General features: G+C 42.2%; 2 protein-coding genes across 6 annotated transcripts in view; one reads left to right on the forward strand and one right to left on the reverse strand.

Annotated features, from left to right (window-relative positions):
* Nucleotides 1-12,357: 12,357 nt before the first annotated feature.
* On the reverse strand, nt 12,358-21,617 carry LOC115559584 (cytosolic phospholipase A2 gamma). 2 transcript variants are annotated; one of them, XM_030378486.1, is made up of 14 exons: nt 21,380-21,617; nt 20,579-20,689; nt 19,837-19,979; nt 18,055-18,262; nt 16,877-16,982; nt 16,439-16,579; nt 16,074-16,151; nt 15,397-15,522; nt 15,124-15,264; nt 14,488-14,571; nt 14,144-14,295; nt 13,556-13,727; nt 12,927-13,095; nt 12,358-12,650 (listed from the first exon to the last, which is right to left on the reverse strand). In XM_030378486.1, the coding sequence occupies exons 1-14, from the start codon at nt 21,497-21,499 to the stop codon at nt 12,626-12,628; spliced, it is 1,776 nt and encodes a 591-aa protein (XP_030234346.1). In that variant the 5' UTR covers nt 21,500-21,617; the 3' UTR covers nt 12,358-12,625. The 2 variants fall into 2 exon arrangements, with proteins under 2 accessions (XP_030234346.1, XP_030234336.1); XM_030378476.1 differs by having other exon boundaries at nt 20,579-20,692.
* Nucleotides 20,589-23,121, forward strand: part of LOC115559564 (cytosolic phospholipase A2 gamma) — a 13,361-nt gene continuing 10,828 nt past the window's right edge. For 2 of the 4 annotated variants that reach the window (XM_030378427.1, XM_030378445.1), the window contains exons 1-2: nt 20,589-20,720; nt 22,239-22,718. In XM_030378427.1, coding sequence (XP_030234287.1) covers nt 22,596-22,718 — 123 coding nt within the window. In that variant the 5' untranslated portion in view covers nt 20,589-20,720; nt 22,239-22,595. Of the gene's footprint in view, nt 20,721-22,238; nt 23,019-23,121 lie in introns of all 4 variants that reach the window. The other 2 variants (XM_030378454.1, XM_030378436.1) reach the window with 2 other exon arrangements.

Raw genomic sequence — 23,121 nt, forward strand, 5'->3', positions numbered from 1 at the left:
AACCTTGCATCGCATGAATCATCGAGGGACTACTTTCTCAGCAGAAGCGGAATTTTACTATGCGCTGGTTAGGTTTGTAACCGAATCACGACAGAAGAACGTAAACAGAGAAGCGTGGGACAGAAGCGCAATTGAACGACTAGGCAACATGATGGTTCAGTGTGCTTTTAGAAATTGTAGAAATAAACGGTACAGATGGGCACCACAAAGTTTCCACCAATTTCCAGTGCGAGATCCAGAAAGGACTCAACTGTGTCTTGTTGCTGCTGGCTTGGACATCAAAACACCGGCTCGTACATGTACGGTTCGTTGGATACAACACATTCCTCATAATCGTCTTCAAAAGCAGATGCATCGCAAACTCCTCCAAACGTGGGCATATCTTGTTAATTGAATACGCTTATAGAATTCCTTCGTTCACTGTACTCTGCGTTTGTAGCAATGACAGCTGCAGGTAACCTAGGTATCAGTCCGCCGCTGCCGTAGCCTACGTACAGGAACATAAACACTGCTGCTGAGACCCCGCAATTCCCTCAAAATGCAATGCAAGGTTGGTTTTATTTCTAACATTATTCTATAAACAGACATTTAGATTTATAGTCTGTCGTTATAATTGATTTACCTCGGGTGTACTGTGGAGTGGGTAAGACTGTTTTTAATAGCAGGCTAGCATTGCCCGTTGACTTGCGCTAGCCTAGCACGAGCAAACTCTGCAACAAGAAGGACTGTATGAAATGTGTTGAAAACTGTCTCCAGTGATATAGAATACCAATGCTCACTTGGGAATCAGGCCCTATGTCCAAAATTCCGAACTACCCCTTTAATAGTCATTTTATAGTTTTTATAGCTTTTTATAGCTGCTAGGCGTAGAGTTCACCGTTCAAAGCGGGATGTTTATTGCGGGGGAGGAGCCGCAAATTTAAATATTGCCCCCGTGTGGTAAAATGTTTAATTGCGCAGTGCATTAGTTTAATCGATGAAAAAAGTACGTAATCGACGAAATTCTTAACGATCAATTAGTCGATCGTCGATTAATCATGCCCATCCCTAATATACATATATATATGTATATATATATATATATATATATATATATATATATGTATATATTAGAGTTGTAGCGACGCGTCGATGTCGACGTCAAAAATTCGTCGACGTCAAATTTCTCCGTCGACGATTTTCGAGGACAATGGACAACAACACAGAGAACACAGTTCGCACTTTGCTGATTCTGTTGCTTATTTGGATAAATGTTTACCATTTAATGGGAAAGAAGGCTCGTCGCCTTTATTATGTCCGTGGTCGTCGCATGGACTATACGTCATCCAGCTCAGGTTGCGTAGCCGTGCGTGTGCGCGACTGCGTGTGTCGGCTCATTAGCATCTGTACCGTAGCGGCCCGTACCGTAGCAGCACACCTCTCCCAAGTGGCCAAATTGGCCTGGCCTGGCCAGACTGGCCACACTCACACTGGCAGATTTGAGCACGGCTGGCCTTTCATTTTGTATAACAGTGAAACTATTTTATTTATTTTATTTTGTGTAAAGCAGAAGGTTTTTTGCTGTGCAAAACTGTTGTTAAATAAAGTATATTATTAAGATTTTTTTGGTATTTATTTGAGATACATTATGGTTTTTATTAATCGAGCAACAGAAATAGATAACCATCCAATTAGTCATTAGATTAGTCGACTAATCGATGAAATAATCGCCCGAATAATCGTTTAATAAATAATCGTTTACCCCCAGCCCTAATATATATATATATATAGTATATTAAATATTGTTTTCTTTAGTATATATATATTGTGGCATCCCGCCCCATAAACCTCGGCCCGGGCGGGTCCAAGGTGAGGTGGTGGACGGCATATACCGCCGCCACCCACCGACTGGCGCCAGAGAGCACCACTGCTCTCTCCCCAGTCAGCGTGATTGGGGGACACCTGTGGGACGGAGCAGGAGCCACCTTAAGAGGGCCACGAGGACAGACAGAGGAGACCGGGAACAATGGAGGGCTCGGAAGCCCACGAGACGACGACACATTAGGGGCTCACGGAGACCCTAAGTCTATCTTGTTTATGGACCCTGTATACCCCGGTTTTCCTGATAATAAATGCCGAGTACAGCTTGAACTCTGACTATTCGACTCATTCATACCTGGAACCCGCACCAACGAGTACCGGGTACATATGGTGGAGAATGCAGGCAGTCAAAGCCCCGACTACAACCCCACGGTAGACGAGCCACCGAACCAGCATGCAGACCCCGGACGGAACCACGGCCGGAGGATCAGTGGGCCCACATCGTTGCACCGTTCCTCACCGGACCCACACAACAGGCGAGCCAAGACCTGCCAGCCGAGACGGCCCGACAGTACCCCGCCCTCAAGCAGGCGACCCTGGCCTACTACGGCCACAACCTCGCGGCCCGCGCCCAGCGCTTCCACGACTGCCGATTTGACGTCCGGGGGGCAGTACGGACGCAGATCGCCCAGCACGCGCGCCTGGCGAAAAGGTGGCTGGCGACGGGAGAGGGGCCCAGTCCTATCGACCGGGTCCTGATCGACAACACCATCCGGCAGCTACCGCTGGGCGCCCGGAGAGTACTGGCCCACCAACATCCCGACACGGTGGATGACCCCGTGAAGCAGCTGGAGAACTGGCAGGTGGCCCAGCAGCTAAGCACCAGCACCGGGACCAGCCCGCGACCAGCCGAGACCCGCCGAGACCGACGGGGACCCCCGACCGGGGCCCCGGCTCCACCACCCGACTCGCCAATCCGGGCTCAGGGGAGCCGCGAGGGGAGGCGGTGTTATGAGTGTGGCCAGGCCGGCCACATAGCCCGCTATTGCCCGGGAGACCGGGATGTGTCGATGCCGTCGGCTTACGCAGGCGAGGGGACGAGTCGGCCCTGCCTGCTGGCGACCTGTTGGGCGCCGGGGACGACCGGGAGCCCTACCATCCCCGCACGGGTCATGAATACGGACACACAGGCCCTATTGGACACCGGCAGCATAGTCACCCTTCTCCGCCCCGACCTGGCAGGTGGAAAGGAGGGGGGGCCCCTGGAGGTGGCCCCCGGTGGCGTGCACGGGGGGAGGTGGCGTGCACGGGGACACACGGGTCTACAAGACCTGCCATGTGGTTGTCCGGACGTCGCATGGGGTGTTCAAGGCACGTCCGGGGGTGTTACCCCATAAGGGGTAACACATAAGGGGTGTTACCCCTTATGGTTTTTTTCATGACGACCAATAGAAAAAACAACAGTGTTACCCCTTATGTTTTTTTCATGACGACCAATAAAAAACGACAGTGTTACCCCTTATGTTTTTTTTCATGACGACCAATAAAAAACGACAGTGTTACCCCTTATGTTTTTTTTCATGACGACCAATAAAAAACGACAACACAAACACTCCACAGCTACCCCAGAATAGTGTTACCCCTTATGTTTTTTTTCATGACGGCCAATATAAAACGACAGTGTTACCCCTTATGTTTTTTTTCATGACGGCCAATATAAAACGACAGTGTTACCCCTTACGTTTTTTTTCATGACGACCAATAAAAAACGACAGTGTTACCCCATATGTTTTTTTTCATGACGGCCAATAAAAAACAACAGTGTTACCCCTTATGTTTTTTTTCATGACGACCAATAAAAAACGACAGTGTTACCCCTTATGTTTTTTTTCATGACGACCAATAAAAAACGACAGTGTTACCCCTTATGTTTTTTTTAATGACGACCAATAAAAAACGACAGTGTTACCCCTTATGTTTTTTTTCATGACGGCCAATAAAAAACGACAGTGTTACCCCTTATGTTTTTTTTCATGACGACCAATAAAAAACGACAGTGTTACCCCTTATGTTTTTTTTAATGACGACCAATAAAAAACGACAGTGTTACCCCTTATGTTTTTTTTCATGACGACCAATAAAAAAACGACAGTGTTACCCCTTATGTTTTTTTTCATGACGACCAATAAAAACTATAGTGTTACCCCTTATGGTTTTTTTCATGACGACCAATAAAAAACGACAGTGTTACCCCTTATGTTTTTTTTCATGACGACCAATAAAAACTACAGTGTTACCCCTTATGGTTTTTTTCATGACGACCAATAAAAAACGACAGTGTTACCCCTCGCGGTTTTTTTCATGACGACCAAAGAAGAACAACAGTGTTACCCCCTATGTTTTATTTGATAAATATCGACAGTGTTACCCCTCATGTTTTTTCCATGTTGACCAATAATAAATGACAGTGGCACCCCGGGTCGACGTTTTTACGGGGATCCGAACCTGAGCTGTTTAGAGTTTACAGTGTTACCCCTTATGGTTTTTTTCATGACGACCAATAAAAAAAAGACAGTGTTACCCCTTGCGGTTTTTTTCATGACGACCAAAGAAGAACAACAGTGTTACCCCCTATGTTTTATTTGATAAATATCGACAGTGTTACCCCTCATGTTTTTTCCATGTTGACCAATAATAAACGACAGTGGCACGCCAGTTGACGTTTTTACGGGGATCCGAACCTGAGCTGTTTAGAGTTTTAACCTCCGAACTTATCAATGCACCATCAAGACAGAGAATAAAGCCAACAAAATGTTTATACTTGACTTTATAATTTGCATGAAATAGAGATAAGAGTCTTCCAACAGATGACATCAACCGGACTTGAACCCCAGTCTCCAAGGGGATAGGCAGAGTGCACTCCACTGCACCACTGAGGCGATAACAATACACCATAATTAATCATCAATAAAGAGGATATACATGACATTAAAATGTATGTGTGTATTTCTATTATTTCCCTTATGTTTTTTTTAGTGACGACCAATAAAAAACGACAGTGTTACCCCTTATGTTTTTTTTCATAATGACCAATAAAAAACAACAGTGTTACCCCTTATGGTTTTTTTCATGACGGCCAATAAAAAACGACAGTGTTACCCCTTATGTTTTTTTTCATGACGACCAACAAAAAACGACAGTGTTAACCCTTGCGGTTTTTTCATGATGACCAAAGAAGAACAACAGTGTTACCCCCTATGTTTTATTTGATAGATATCGACAGTGTTACCCCTTTACGTTTATTTCATGACGGCCGATAAAAAACGACAGAGTTACCCCTCATGTTTTTTCCATGTTGACCAAAAAGAAAACGATAGTGTTACCCCTTATGTTTTTTTTTATGACGGCCAATAAAAAACGACAGTGTTACCCCTTATGTTTTAATTGATAAATATCGAAAACCCCTTATGTTTTTTTTCATGACGGCCAATAAAAAACGACAGTGTTACCCCTTATGTTTACTTTTTTTTCATGACGACCAATAAAAAACGACAGTGTTACCCCTTATGTTTTTTTTCATGACGGCCAATAAAGAACAGTGTTACCCCTTATGTTTTTTTTCATGATGGCCAATAAAAAACTACAGCGTTAATCCTTATGTTTTTTTTCATGACGACCAATAAAAAACGACAGTGTTACCCCTTATGTTTTTCTTCATGACGACCAATAAAAACTACAGTGTTACCCCTTATGGTTTTTTTCATGACGACCAATAAAAAACGACAGTGTTACCCCTTGCGGTTTTTTTCATGACGACCAAAGAAGAACAACAGTGTTACCCCCTATGTTTTATTTGATAAATATCGACAGTGTTACCCCTCATGTTTTTTCCATGTTGACCTATAATAAACGACAGTGGCACGCCAGTTGACGTTTTTACGGGGATCCGAACCTGAGCTGTTTAGAGTGTTAACCTCCGAACTTATCAATGCACCATCAAGACACAGAATGAAGCCAACAAAATGGTTATACTTGACTTTATAATTTGCATGAAATAGAGATAAGAGTCTTCCAACAGATGACATCAACCGGACTTGAACCCCGGTCTCCAGGGGGATAGGCAGAGTGCACTGCACTGCACCACTGAGGCGATAACAATACACCATAATCAATCATCATTAAAGATGATATACATGACATTAAAATGTATGTGTGTATTTCTATTATTTCCCTTATGTTTTTTTTCATGACGGCCAATAAAACACTACAGTGTTACCCCTTACGTTTTTTTTCATGACGACCAATAAAAAACGACAGTGTTACCCCTTATGTTTTTTTTCATGATGACCAATAAAAAACGACAGTGTTACCCCTTATGTTTTTTTTCATGACGACCAATAAAAAACGACAGTGTTACCCCTTACGTTTTTTTTCATGACGACCAGTAAAAAACGACAGTGTTACCTCTTATGTTTTTTTTCATGACGACCAACAAAAAACGACAGTGTTAACCCTTGCGGTTTTTTCATGATGACCAAAGAAGAACAACAGTGTTACCCCCTATGTTTTATTTGATAGATATCGACAGTGTTACCCCTTTACGTTTATTTCATGACGGCCGATAAAAAACGACAGAGTTACCCCTCATGTTTTTTCCATGTTGACCAAAAAGAAAACGATAGTGTTACCCCTTATGTTTTTTTTTATGACGGCCAATAAAAAACGACAGTGTTACCCCTTATGTTTTAATTGATAAATATCGAAAACCCCTTATGTTTTTTTTCATGACGGCCAATAAAAAACGACAGTGTTACCCCTTATGTTTACTTTTTTTTCATGACGACCAATAAAAAACGACAGTGTTACCCCTTATGTTTTTTTTCATGACGGCCAATAAAGAACAGTGTTACCCCTTATGTTTTTTTTCATGACGGCCAATAAAAAACTACAGTGTTAATCCTTATGTTTTTTTTCATGACGACCAATAAAAAACGACAGTGTTACCCCTTATGTTTTTTTTCATGACGACCAATAAAAACTACAGTGTTACCCCTTATGGTTTTTTTCATGACGACCAATAAAAAACGACAGTGTTACCCCTTGCGGTTTTTTTCATGACGACCAAAGAAGAACAACAGTGTTACCCCCTATGTTTTATTTGATAAATATCGACAGTGTTACCCCTCATGTTTTTTCCATGTTGACCTATAATAAACGACAGTGGCACGCCAGTTGACGTTTTTACGGGGATCCGAACCTGAGGTGTTTAGAGTGTTAACCTCCGAACTTATCAATGCACCATCAAGACACAGAATGAAGCCAACAAAATGGTTATACTTGACTGTATAATTTGCATGAAATAGAGATAAGAGTCTTCCAACAGATGACATCAACCGGACTTGAACCCCGGTCTCCAGGGGGATAGGCAGAGTGCACTGCACTGCACCACTGAGGCGATGACAATACACCATAATCAATCATCAATAAAGATGATATACATGACATTAAAATGTATGTGTGTATTTCTATTATTTCCCTTATGTTTTTTTTCATGACGGCCAATAAAACACTACAGTGTTACCCCTTACGTTTTTTTTCATGACGACCAATAAAAAACGACAGTGTTACCCCTTATGTTTTTTTTCATGATGACCAATAAAAAACGACAGTGTTACCCCTTATGTTTTTTTTCATGACGACCAATAAAAAACGACAGTGTTACCCCTTACGTTTTTTTTCATGACGACCAGTAAAAAACGACAGCGTTACCCCGTATGTCTTTTTTCATGACGGCCAATGAAAAACAACAGTGTTACCCCTCATGTTTTTTTTCATGACGGCCAATAAAAAACGACAGTGTTACCCCTTATGTTTTTTTTCATGACGGCCAATAAAAAACAACAGTGTTACCCCTTAGGTTTTTTTTCATGACGACCAATAAAAAACGACAGTGTTACCCCTTACGTTTTTTTTCATGACGACCAGTAAAAAACGACAGTGTTACCTCTTATGTTTTTTTTCATGACGACCAACAAAAAACGACAGTGCTAACCCTTGCGGTTTTTTCATGATGACCAAAGAAGAACAACAGTGTTACCCCCTATGTTTTATTCGATAGATATCGACAGTGTTACCCCTTTACGTTTATTTCATGACGGCCGATAAAAAACGACAGAGTTACCCCTCATGTTTTTTCCATGTTGACCAAAAAGAAAACGATAGTGTTACCCCTTATGTTTTTTTTTATGACGGCCAATAAAAAACGACAGTGTTACCCCTTATGTTTTAATTGATAAATATCGAAAACCCCTTATGTTTTTTTTCATGACGGCCAATAAAAAATGACAGTGTTACCCCTTATGTTTACTTTTTTTTCATGACGACCAATAAAAAACGACAGTGTTACCCCTTATGTCTTTTTTCATGACGGCCAATAAAGAACAACAGTGTTACCCCTTATCTTTTTTTTCATGATGGCCAATAAAGAACTACAGTGTTAATCCTTATGGTTTTTTCATGACGACCAATAAAAAACGACAGTGTTACCCCTTATGTTTTTTTTCATGACGACCAATAAAAACTACAGTGTTACCCCTTAAGGTTTTTTTCATGACGACCAATAAAAAACGACAGTGTTACCCCTTGCGGTTTTTTTCATGACGACCAAAGAAGAACAACAGTGTTACCCCCTATGTTTTATTTGATAAATATCGACAGTGTTACCCCTCATGTTTTTTTCATGACGACCAATAAAAAACGACAGTGTCACCCCTTATGGTTTTTTTCATGACGACCAATAAAAAACGACAGTGTTACCCCTTATGTTTTTTTTCATGACGACCAGTAAAAACGACAGTGTTACCCCGTATGTCTTTTTTCATGACGGCCAATAAAAAACAACAGTGTTACCCCTTATGTTTTTTTTCATGACGGCCAATAAAAAACGACAGTGTTACCCCTTATGTTCTTTTTCATGACGGCAAATAAAAAACAACAGTGTTACCCCTTATGTTCTTTTTCATGACGGCCAATAAAAAACAACAGTGTTACCCCTTATGTTCTTTTTCATGACGGCCAATAAAAAACAACAGTGTTACCCCTTATGTTCTTTTTCATGACGGCCAATAAAAAACAACAGTGATACCCCTTATGTTTTTTTTCATGACGATCAATAAAAAACGACAGTGTTACCCCTTATGGTTTTTTTCATGACGACCAATAAAAAACGACAGTGTTACCCCTTATGTTTTTTTTCATGACGATCAATAAAAAACGACAGTGTTACCCCTTATGTTTTTTTTAATGACGACCAATAAAAAACGACAGTGTTACCCCTTATGTTTTTTTTCATGACGGCCAATAAAAAACGACAGTGTTACCCCTTATGTTTTTTTTCATGACGGCCAATAAAAAACAACAGTGTTACCCCTTATGTTCTTTTTCATGACGGCCAATAAAAAACAACAGTGATACCCCTTATGTTTTTTTTCATGACGATCAATAAAAAACGACAGTGTTTCCCCTTATGTTTTTTTTCATGACGACCAATAAAAAACGACAGTGTTACCCCTTATGTTTTTTTTCATGACGATCAATAAAAAACGACAGTGTTACCCCTTATGTTTTTTTTAATGACGACCAATAAAAAACGACAGTGTTACCCCTTATGTTTTTTTTCATGACGGCCAATAAAAAACGACAGTGTTACCCCTTATGTTTTTTTTCATGACGGCCAATAAAAAACGACAGTGTTACCCCTTATGTTTTTTTTCATGACGGCCAATAAAAAACGACAGTGTTACCCCTTAATTTTTTTTTCATGACAGCCAATAAAGAACGACAGTGTTACCCCTTATGTTTTTTTTCATGACGACCAATAAAAAACGACAGTGTTACCCCTTATGTTTTTTTTCATGACGAACAATAAAAACTACAGTGTTACCCCCTATGGTTTTTTTCATGACGACCAATAAAGAACGACAGTGTTACCCCTTGCGGTTTTTTTCATGACGACCAAAGAAGAACAACAGTGTTACCCCCTATGTTTTATTTGATAAATATCGACAGTGTTACCCCTCATGTTTTTTCCATGTTGACCAATAATAAACAACAGTGGCACCCCGGTCGACGTTTTTACGGGGATTCGAACCTGAGCTGTTTAGAGTTTTAACCTCCGAACTTATCAATGCACCATCAAGACAGAGAGTGAAGCCAACACAATGGTTATACTTGACTCTATAATTCGCATGGAATAGAGATAAGAGTCTTCCAACAGAAGACATCAACCGGACTTGAATCCCGGTCTCCAGGGGGATAGGCAGAGTGCACTCCACTGCACCACTGAGGCGATGACAATACACCATAATCAATCATCAATAAAGAGGATATACATGACATTAAAATGTATGTGTGTATTTCTATTATTTCCCTTATGTTTTTTTTCATGATGGCCAATAAAAAACGACAGTGTTAACCCTTATGTTTTTTTTCATGACGGCCAATAAAAAACGACAGTGTTACCCCTTATGTTTTTTTTCATGTTGACCAATAATAAACGACAGTGTTACCCCTTATGTTTTTTTTCATGACGGCCAATAAAAAACGACAGTGTTACCCCTTATGTTTTTTTTCATGACGATCAATAAAAAACGACAGTGTTTCCCCTTATGTTTTTTTTCATGACGACCAATAAAAAACGACAGTGTTACCCCTTATGTTTTTTTTCATGACGATCAATAAAAAACGACAGTGTTACCCCTTATGTTTTTTTTAATGACGACCAATAAAAAACGACAGTGTTACCCCTTATGTTTTTTTTCATGACGGCCAATAAAAAACGACAGTGTTACCCCTTATGTTTTTTTTCATGACGGCCAATAAAAAACTACAGTGTTACCCCTTATGTTTTTTTTCATGACGACCAACAAAAAACGACAGTGTTAACCCTTGCGGTTTTTTCATGATGACCAAAGAAGAACAACAGTGTTACCCCCTATGTTTTATTTGATAGATATCGACAGTGTTACCCCTTTACGTTTATTTCATGACGGCCGATAAAAAACGACAGAGTTACCCCTCATGTTTTTTCCATGTTGACCAAAAAGAAAACGACAGTGTTACCCCTTAATTTTTTTTTTTATGACGGCCAATAAAAAACGACAGTGTTACCCCTTATGTTTTAATTGATAAATATCGAAAACCCCTTATGTTTTTTTTCATGACGGCCAATAAAAAACGACAGTGTTACCCCTTATGTTTACTTTTTTTTCATGACGACCGTTAAAAAACGACAGTGTTACCCCTTATGGTTTTTTTTATGACGACCAATAAAAAACGACAGTGTTGCCCCCTATGTTTTATTTGATAAATATCGACAGTAAACGTAAGTACCCTTACGTTTATTTCATGACGGCCGATAAAAAACGACAGTGTTACCCCGCATGTTTTTTCCATGTTGACCAATAAAAAACGACAGTGGCACCCTGGTCAACGATTTTGCGGGGATCCGAACCTGAGCTGTTTAGAGTGTTAACCTCCGAACTTATCAATGCACCATAAAGACAGAGAATAAAGCCAACACAATGGTTATACTTGACTCTATAATTCGCATGAAATAGAGATTAGAGTTTTCCAACAGAGGACATCAACCGGACTTGCACCCCAGTCTCCAGGGGGATAGCTCCCAGCTCTCTCCACTTCCAACTGAGATTTGTAAATTAAATATGTCTGTGGTTATACATGACAGTGCAATAGACATGATAGCATTACGTTTGAAATAAAAGATATTGTGTTTCCCACAGCATTTTAGCCATGGTCTCCAGTAGGTTAGGCAGAGTGCACTCCACTGCACCACTGAGGCGATGACAATACACAAAAATCAATCATCAATAAAGAGGATACATGACATTAAAATGTATGTGTGTATTTCTATTATTTCCCTTATGTTTCTTTTCATGACGACCAATAAAAAACGACAGTGTTACCCCTATTTTTTTTTTTCATGACGGCCAATACATACCCCCCCCCCCTGTAGTTTGTTGAGGGTCCCAGGTGGTTTTCATCTGCAGTCAACAGGAAGTGTTGAGCCACACCGTATGTATCACAACGAAGGCATCATGACACGTGACGTACAATATGCACTGCACCTTTATTGTTGTGAGCACACATGTGTCTAAAACAGAATCCCTCAAGACCACGAACAATACTGAGCGGACCGAGCAGGGAGTGGGAATACTAAATGCAAATGCTAAAGTTAAAAATGATGCATTATGAATTGAAACGCTACGTGTTGTTTTTAAACATACAAGCATGGTGGTAGCTACAATGTTGGCAGATAACCTTATAATAAGGTACGGAGATCTGATTCAACTGATTATTGATTGGAGTCAAACAAATTTATTTGAGGCTGACCTTCATCATTTCTGCATGGTGAATATTATCTGTGACTTGGTAGCTGGGAAACAGAAAGCTCTGGAACGTTGGGTGAGGAAAGCATTGTATTATACAATGTGGAGGATATTAGTCATAATAGTCTGAGTGTGTGTGTGTGTGTGTGTGTGTGTGTGTGTGTGTGTGTGTGTGTGTGTGTGTGTGTGTGTGTGTGTGTGTGTGTGTGTGTGTGTGTGTGTGTGTGTGTGTGTGTGTGTGTGTGTGTGTGTGTGTGTTTTATTATAAGGTTATCCATTGACTGATTCCTGACACCAGCTAGTCTTCCTTCCAACAGTTGCACAAATTAATAATAATGTCAAAGCCATCAAAGAGATCTCTGGTGTCAAACCGAAGGAGGACAGTGTCAGCCACGTTGATGCTAACGTACAGCCATACTTTAGAGAGCAGAGTCTGTCCCGTTCCTGGAAAATAAATAGAAAGAACCCTGTTAGTGTGGTAGTTTGAGTCTATTTCACTGTATGCTAGGAGCAAATCAATCATGACCTCGTCTTGTTCCAAGGCTAAAGACACACACACACACACGAACGCACACGCACACGAACACAAACACACACACACACACTCTCAAATACACACACACACACAACCATCCACGCAAACATACGAACATCCTTACAAACACGCGCATACAAACACACATAGAAACACACACAAACGCACACATACACACACAGTACCTGCGGCCCTGCCTGCGCGTGGAAGCGTTCTGGATCTCCCTCACGACGGCGTCCTTGTTGTTCCTCATGTTGTCGCGCGCTATCTCCTGCAGGGCGGCGATCTTCTCCGCGCTGAAGGGCCTCTGGAAGGTGCTGTACTCCACCATCCTGGCCTTGACCTCGGCCTCATCTGTGCGGAGGTAAGAGGTGCACAGTGTCGTTCACGCCCAACGAACCATTTCACTCACGCGTCGTAAAGTTGAATAGGACACATGTATAACATCCACCAGTGTTATATCTGTAACTATGCCATGATCATCTTTCTGTTGAGTTACCATATTGTAATTATTTAATTTGTCAAGAATGTCAGAATTGTCGTAATTCTTTACTTTATTATTATGATTACAATTTTGTGTATGTAGTAATTTTTTTTAATTGTTATGACATTTTGTAGGTCCTTCCTTTTCTGGGCCAACCTTTGATTTTCTTTGGAGAAGAAACACCCCAAAGATCAGCGTAAAGATACATAAATCTAAAGTTTTGAACGTTAACATTTGGTATTTCCTTCGGCCACAGGGCGTAAACAAGCCAACTAACAGATATTATGGGGCAACCATGAACATCGATATGAGACATAGTGACCGCTAGACCTTTGCAGTTGATCCTGTTGAAAAGAGGCATGAATATGATGGTGGGTTGGTCATTCTCCCCCGGGAACACGTAGAAGTCCTTGGGCCAGTCTTTGTCTAGCAGGACCTGCTCGTCTATCACTGGGAAGGGCTTCCCAACTGCAGCTGCATAGTCCCTGGCAAGGGTCAGAGTCTGGGGCCAAAGGTATGGTGCAGAGATCATGGTTATTATTGGTGATGACATCAAGTGTATGAAGTCATTTCAAGATTAAAAAAAAGTATTCCCATTTGGTAGAACCAAACAAAAGAAGAGTGATTCAGTTGCATCAGTATCAGTTGTGCAATCAGTGTTTCTGATAGACTCCAGAACGACACCATCTCCTGCGATAGTATCGGCAATAGATTTCATAGTATCACACTTGTGAAAATCTGTGTTTGGTCTTGGTTGATTTTAATTCCTCGCCCATTAGGAATCTAGGAAATGAATCTAGATCATATCGTTTTAAATGGCAAACAGAATTTGAATGTGTTTTGCTTCAGGGCACAGGGCAATACTGATTGGTTTCATGAAGGCAGAAAGTGTGTGGGAGTATACGGCCGGCCGTTCACCTCAAACATTTCCCCGGCACTGAACTCTGGTGCTATGAGGAGGTCTACGTCTCTCTTCTTCCCCAAGAAGGATTCGTACGGCAAGTTGATGGAGATGCCCGCGTCGATCAGGTTTAACACCCTTGACTGGAGACAATCAGGGACCTCCGAATCTGCCCGGCAACCAGGAAAGAAAGACTTTCTCCTTAAGATTTCTTCAACATCCGACTCTAGTAAAATCGACTACTTGGATAGTATTCTTTCACTTCTTTGAAGATCAATTTGTACTTCATTGGTTTAAAACAATATGTAATGACCAAAAAATAATAATAATATATTGGCTAAAAAGCGTTGAGCTGTCTGACCTTTGACCCCGTAAACAAAGTTTTCTGTTGTTCCCCACTGCCATTTGATCAGCAATGGGAGAACCACTTCCATCAACTCAGTAACTGCAAAACAGGATGAATTCAACACTTAAGCTCAACGCTTGGCACTGAATTCATGGTGTACTGTAACGATCACATGATCCTATTTTCTAGAAAAGGGGGTGGTTATCAATAACATTTTAAAACTCTAACTCAAAAGAATGAAACCCTTTGTTCAAGAAACGAAAAAATGCATTGAATTTAGAAAGCCCTTTAAATGTGATACATCTACAGTCTACTCTTTACACCAATGCTTACTACAAAAAAATAAACACATATCCTTATTTTCTCTGATTCCTTTTCACTATTCTCTGTCCAGCTGCTTTGGTTAAAGTGTGTGCAAAACTACTTAAAGTAAGCCTATCTGATGATAACAATGTTCTGGTCATGTTGACATTTCTTCCATGAAGTCTCTATCCTAGAATGATTCTCACACAGACAGAGATTCGTTGGCGGCCCTGATTACAACAAAGTGGAAGTAACACGCATGCGCATCACGTGACCGCATCAATGACGCAGGCCTGTGCTGTTCTGTATCAGGCTGTGTATCCTGAAGGAAGACTGTCACTGACTGACCTGCAACTTTATGTACCCCATTGTCCAATTCCTTGACCCAGGTCTGGACGATTTCAACCAGCGCCAGGTTCCTGCGCTGCAACTCTTCAACCTGCTTCTCTTTGGTCAAGTTGTGCAGAGGCACCACCTCGAGATGCTTATCTAAGGAGGGGGGGGGGGGTGAAGAGGGTCTCATAAGCAACATATACGCCTACTTCTAGTTGATATTTACCAATGAGGCAACATTGTACAGGATTTGTTATTATTTAAATTAAACCAATGAAAGTCCCTGACCAGAAACCCTTTTCTGCAGCTCTTCCAGTTTAGCCAAATCCGTGACATTTGTGATTCCAGAATCGAGCATATCCACCAGAATAGTCAACGTGAAATAAATACGCAGATGGTCCTTCAGGGCTGTACCTGCAAAGCCAAAAGAAACAGTACAGGGCACACTGCAGATGAAAACAACATGAAGCTCACTTATTGAACGTGTGTAGCCGAATGCAAATCATGGAGCACGACACAATGAGCACCGTCGTATCTAAATGTGGAGGCATGTCTGTGCCAGAGCCCAGGGCGTATCTGAAGAGATGAAGAGGTAGGCTGGAAGACCTGAGGGCAACTTACAGCTAGAATCATTGGGGTCGCCCAACGCAAACGGAGAGCGGAGATCACTCAAGTACCGCTCCAGGGTAGCTAACTCATAATCAAACAGTAGTTTTAGTAGCCAAACTAAAAACTATCTAGAAACCAGCTTGAAGGCGTTGGCCAACCTGCCTACATCTTTGACTTGTTGGATCCTGGACATTAAAAAGGCATTCAGTAGTTCTGCAAAGTCAATAGCAGTGATCAATGTGGTGACCATTCTTAAAAGAGTAAAGAGTTCCTCGGTGATGAGATTCCGTCTTTTTAGGATGACACTGCTGAGGTCTACCATATCAAGGCCTTATGAATGGTTTTGAATGAATTACCAGCTGTTAACTTATTCATCCAAGGAGGCGCAATCTCTGCAATGCTGTCCTCATTTGCCAAAGCAGAACCCACAATACCTGCAGAACAACATTACAATGCACGCATACACCCACCCACACATACACATGCACACACACACAAACACACACACACACACACACACACACACACACACACACAAACACAAACAAGCACACACACAAACACACACACGAAAAAACACAGACATACCCACCCAGACAAACATCCCCCCCATACACACACACACACACACACACACACAGGGGAAAGTGTTGTGGAATTAGAAAACAAACATGAAACAGGAAGGACGTGTTTTCATGTTTATATTAACCAGGAAAATAACCTAGCAGTTGAACCATATCCATCTCTGGCTTCCGTTCCTTGAGCTCCCCTCCCTCGAAACCGCTGCCCAAGTAGGCAGTCGAAACAAAGTGACCCAACTCTGGGAAGCCTGCCTCATGAGGGGTAAACTCAAACCACACAGCTGAGAGAGAGAGAGAGAGCGAGAGAGAGAGAGAGAGAGAGAGAGAGAGAGAGAGAGAGAGAGAGAGAGAGAGAGAGAGAGAGAGGGAGAGAGAGAGAGAGAGAGAGAGAGAGAGAGAGAGAGAGAGAGAGAGAGAGAGAGAGAGAGAGAGAGAGAGAGAGAGGGTTACAAATGAAAATCCATTTCCTTAAATAAATCCAAGTTTGTATTAATGTGTGCTTTTATGCGTTGGTGTGTGACTGTGTGCATGCCTGTGTTTGTGTGAGTGTATGTGTGTGTGTGTGTGTGTGGTCCAACCGTCTGTTGTGTTCGTATTGAAGCACTCCTTCTCTATGGCGCTGTAGACAGGGTATGGGTTGGTGCTGTCTCGACTGGCCTCGGCTGACAGGAGACGTTGATCCATCTATGCGACACCAGACACACTCTCAATGGACAGACATGAATGTTTGGGTTTGTTCTTGGTGCCTGAGGCTGTATTATGAGAGTTCAGGGTCGTGTCAAAAGGATAACGATTATCTGTGTCCACACAGTCCGACTATTTGCTACACTTAAAATGGATCTTAATTCACTGCTTATTTTTCCACTATAAATGCATCTCCTTAAACATAACATCATTAGCCTCATAGCATAATTGCTTAAGTTATATTTTATGGTTCAGGTTAGATTTAGCGTAAAATATGCCAAAGTCAAACAGATGACAGATAGTGATTATAGATTGGCTTAGGATATAGCCAATGAGGCACTGTGAATCAGCAGCGTTAGGAGAGTAGAGTTAGGTTATCACAATTTGGCCAAAATATGACTTAGGCATTCATGCTATGAGGCTATCGATATTACTATACAACAATAGTAACCCAGATCATAATAAAAACAACACTTTATATCAGATATTAGCATTCATCACGACAAAGCCATCACGAATCGCAAACAGTATCATGTACATACGAAAAAACACATGACACAACAAGAACATAGACTCAAACCAAAGCCTGGGGCAGGGGCCAAGGTTGCCCCGAGACACATTACGTGAAACGATCTGAGCCAATCCCAAAGTACCCATGAAACAACCCCGCTGCCCCGCTCTCCCTATGGTTACACTACACCGCCTTGTTGGAATCATAAAGACACACCGAACATATGTACGTATGGCCTTGGCCTGTCTCCAGCCAAACAGATGACGTTAATGAAGTAGTCTTTTGCTTTATTCGCTATTGACGAATTTGGTTGGAGGTTTTGCGATTTTCTCAGAAGGTCTTTCTCAAAAGGAGAAGATGCTTTTGCGTTTCATCTTTTCATCTCTTGAAAACGGTTTCCATCAGTCCCTCTCCTTACTTTGTCATTAACTAAAACTCCCTCCCCTAGCATCGATCGTTTTTAAGTTTTAGGAGTGCCTTTCATCAAGGCTAGACTGACCTGCAGAAAGAAACAGAATGTGAGCTCTGTATGACATCAGCATGGCTACAGATAAACCTTACATGTTTCATGAAGAGATAAGAGGTCAGCACACCCCAGACCTCTGACAGGGAGAAGTCCTCATCTTTGGATTTGGTCTTTAGCCACCAATAAGGCCCAGGAACTATTAAATTAACTGGGCTCCACCAAGGTATATCTCCGTGGACCCCCTGACTGGAAAACACCTTGTTGACACTCCACTGAGGATCACTGTACAGCAACGCCATGGTCCTAGGAGACACACACATCAACACACACATAAACACACATACACGCACACACAACACAGGCTCCATGTTGACACTCCACGGAGGATCACTGTGCAGTAATGCCATGGTCCTCGGAGACTCACACGTGAACACAGACACACACACACACACACACACACACACACACACACACACCACTGGCTCCATGTTGTCACTCCACTGAGGCTCAGTGTATTCTGGCATCCCAGTGGTACTCAATAACCGGCCACACACTCATCTACTTCATAGATCTGTTCTGTTGTTTACTGCAGCCACACTGTCAATGTTAATCAATTAGAGCACAGAGCTATCTCTGCCTTTAACCTATATAGCTCAATATAAACATGATTCTAGAGCCCACCTCGAATATAATCAGCGACACCACAAAACCTGCACCGCTTATTACTGAACCTTCGGTGGATACATCTCTTTAATCAGGTCCAAGCTGTTAGTGAGTGTTTGAAAAGGAGGGGTAATTGCATAATTGCATTGTAATTGCTGACCTTTGCCATTAAACTCCTTGCACCCTGCGAGCACTTAAGTCTGGCACTACTAAGCATCTAGCTACTGTCATTTTTCAAATGAATGTCAACAGGCTCTTCACTACATTTCAGTCCTGTTTTAGAGTGGTTAATAGCCCTGAGACGACACGACTTATAGTCCTTTACGATATCATTCTAGGGGACCCCCCCCTACTGTAACTCCCTGCGTTCCTGTCTCAATCAACACAGCCTCACTCAACAAAACCTCTCCAATATTCCACCTGTTCAAAATGCAGCAGCAAGACTGCTTGCAAAATACATTAAAATAATTTAAGCCTAGTATAGCATCTCTACGCTGGTTACCCGATTCGTTAAAAGGCTTTTATCTCGCTTGTCATAATCACTGTCAAATTTTTCACATTCAATTTCTGTACGTCTTTGTAAAGCACTTGGTAGCTTGTTTTTGCAAAGTGCTCTATAAATAGAGCAGTAAAGAAATACATAAGCAGAGGTACAGGCCCCAAGAGGACCCAGAGGAGGGAACAAAGTGCTTTTTTGGAACTGCCGGCCAATAAGAGGCCTCATGCTTTTCTCTTTGCTGCTTGGAGACACTACGGCTGCATTCCTAAAGTCCATCGGTCGATCGCTGCTTGTTATGGGCCTGATAAAACTCCAGATGTTTTCCTCAAACTACAATTATTCTCTGACAAACTAGTAAAATTGTTGAATTGCTGATGCAGCTTCACGAGAGGTTGAATTAGCTTGCAAATCAGCTTAGGAACCAGGGAGCCATCAGTGTGATCCAGGAAGAATTATAGTGATTCTTCTACTAAGACATTAGACGTAGCCAGACCATTTCTTTAAGTCGAACCCTCATGTTAAAATATTCACGCTGAGCAGCCACTCTATGGTAATAGACAAGCAAGCGTCAGGCAAATATCAGCAGTCTATATTGACGATAGTACAGTTCTAAGCAAAGTCCCGGGTAGGTACCATCTTTACTTATATATTTTTTGTTGAAATTAATATTGACATAATAATAAAAAAAAAGAAAAAAAAATATTTTTTTTTTTACCATGTGGACCCAGACACTCCTCCAATGTAGAGCAGGGTGTCCAGCAGGTCGTCCTGCCCCATCTGCTGGAGAGACCCCAGGAGAGCCACAGCTGCCCTCTGCCCCCCCCCAGAGCCCAGCAGGGCGATGTGGGGCACCGAGTCCTGGAGGAGGGGGGGGGGGGGGGGAGAAAAGGAGAATCGCTCAAATCATAAAAAAACATTGAGTACAAAAAATGCCTAAATTGCGTTCTACATTTTGTCTTAATCTACTGTAATGCGTTTATATCTCATTAACCCTTGTTTAGAAAATAAAATATCCACATGGATAATATAGATGGTAAAATATATAAAATATATAAGATATGCTTTGCATTAAATATAGACAAAAAAAGGACTAGTGCAAGCATATTAATAATTTAAACAGTATAGCAGTAAGGATAATGTCTAAAGAAAACCAGTATTAAATATGTAAACAGTAATACTGTAAACAGTAGGATAGTCAGTCCAGGCCAGGAAGGACGGAGGGGTTGTTCATAGAAGCTAACGTAGCCAGTAAACACTGTGACCGCCAACAGGGGACAGTCAGTACACTGTTAACGGGAGGGAGCGGAAGTGGTAGTGGTGGGAAGGGGGACAGAATACGCAGAGAAGTCTATCTCTCCTCTTCCTCTCTTCAGTGACACATTGGACCGAATTTGATGGTCTGCCCATGGCATTAAATGGAGGGTAAACGGTTGGTGTGGTCCACTTATGTAACTCACCGCTGTGCTGCTGATGTTTAGTCTACCAAGGGACGCCAGCACCACCTCCTTCCTCTGACGGATGAACTCCGCCTCGCCGGGGCTCAGAGCGTCGCTGGGCCCGCGGACAAGCTGCTGGGAGAACAGTGGAATGACAGAGAGTGTGAGTGTGTGTGTTGGTCTACAGGCGCAGGACACCATGGTGTCCTAGGACAGGGGTACCCTGAATTGTCATCGGGACCTTTCGCGGGCCGCCTCGTATGCAAAAGAAAATTATGCTCTGCCACAGCTTGCATCAAAGAGCGCACAACGGCACTCCGCAACACAATTATCACAACGCAATTACTACCACAACAAAGCCTTGGCCATTGGGCAACAGTGCAATGTTGCTCCCAGTGTTCAAAGAAGCTCCTAAAAGCTACCTTTTAACATACCTATAGGTACCTCCCTATATAGGCAGGTTATACATTTGTTTACATATTTCATTAATAATTGAACAATCTCTCTGATGCTGCAGCACTCTGCCCTGTCTCTCAGTGAAGCCTGGGGCCCCTGCGTTATTATTTCTGTTACATAGAAATTGACATAGTCCGAATCGAGGGAACAAATGCAAATGAACAAACACACTCACAAAGAAACACAAAAATACAAAATCGGTGTATTTCATATTTCCGGGTGGATTTTTACCAGATGTGAACATACGAATAGATTAGCATAGTAGGCTACACAATAGATTATTTAAGTCAGATTTGGCCTGTGCACAACATCACCAGAGGAGAGCGAATGGCAGACTTTGGCGTTCAGGTTATGAATCCCTCTCACCTTGGCACTGGTCTCTGGGCTGGGCTCCGCTGTGGCGTTCACTGGCTGGGCTAAAAGACCTCGGAGTGAAACACAGACGAAGCAGGCCAGCACGACCGCGCGCCCGCGACAGGACACCATCCCGGGAAGAGCGTGGAACAGGTAGTCGAACGGGAGGAAGGCTCTCTCTGAGGCTACGTCTTCTGCTGCAGCAGTCCGACCTGTGTCCCTGTGTAGCCCGGAGGCGCTGCTATACCTTTATAGAAACCTGTGTTTGGTTCAAAGGAACACACGCAAATACAATCGGCAAACACAAGAACAAACAAACCCACGCCACCCCCTTGTGTTTCACAATCCAGCTGTCTTTCCTAATTCTGTGTGGATTTTATCCAAATGTGAACCCACTGAAATAATTATGCAATCATGCATTATTTGCAGACTCAGATTCTTTTTTTTGGGCTCTTTAAATATAAAGAGAAAGTCGACTCTAGCATTCAATTAAATCCTGTTACATTTGTTAGTTTTAATCCGACTGTACATTACTTTGAAAAGGACGAACCTCAGTTTCGTGATTTACATCTCACTTGACCTCACTACCAGAGGTCCACGGTGTAATGTTTTTTTTCACCACTGGTATGCTGACAGCGTTTCCCGCCTAATTTATTTCCCTTTGGCAGCCCTCAGTCAAAATTTGGAATCCTAAATTGGCCCTCAGCTGTCAAAACTTTGAGAACCCGAATCTAGACATAATTGTTACCTGGCTTCAATTAAACACTGATTGTTCGTCTCCGATGTGATGAGCACTGCAGAAAGCAGTAAAACACAAGCAAGGTCACGTATGTTGTAATAATGTATCCATGCTTTATGATTTCTCTTTTAGATCTTCTTCTCCTGTCTTTCTTCTCCGAGGCCTTAGGTTTCCAGTCGATGTCACATCTGACCCTGTGGAACCATCCATGGCTGCGACTGAGACACAGGGGCCTGCAAGTATCCTTCTTTCCCACCATAGATCTTGCATGAATGCGATTAATAAGCGCGTATGCACTGTGCTCTGGAAATCTATCTCCCAAAATCGTACTCCCTGTCCTTTTGGTGATCCATGTTGACAAGCTGAACTCTGCTGTCCTCACCCTTATCTCCTTCATGGAGTGATAATAGTCCGGTATAAATGGTGGGCGAGTTCTGTGGCGGAGGCGTTAGGTCGAGGATCCCTACCCGTCCCCGACGTTGAATCACCATGCCCTACAACGGGTGGCGAACTGGCTGGGTCACAGCAGCCTACGTTTGTGTTTTCACCCTAATTACACAAACGCTCTTTCTCCCCGTTGAGGCAGGGGGCGCCACAGGCTCTCAACCACAGGTGAGCCGTTCGCGTTCCGAATTAGCGTTTCTATGACGACGGCCCTCCTAGAGTCAAACCAATGTTTTAATTGTTGCTTTTAGAGTTAAAATTAATGGATGGTTTAATATTATGATTTTCTGCATGCTTTTCACTACAAATAGCAATGATCCATGTATGGCGTTTGTTAAAAAAAATATAGAAACATTATTTTGAAGCTGATCTTGCTCTGAAGAAAAGTGTGGATTTCGCTCTATTGCCTACGAATAACATTAGGGCCTGTAGAGGACGACGAGCATGATGAAGGACGCTACAAACAAGGTGTTTGACCTTGAGGACGCAATTACTGATACTGTGTTTGTGGGAATGCGTTTCACTGTGTTACTTTGAGGGATTTACCGTGTAACTGTGTCGGTGTGTGTGC

This window comes from Gadus morhua, chromosome 2, assembly GCF_902167405.1.
Source record: "Gadus morhua chromosome 2, gadMor3.0, whole genome shotgun sequence".
NCBI lineage: Eukaryota > Metazoa > Chordata > Actinopteri > Gadiformes > Gadidae > Gadus > Gadus morhua.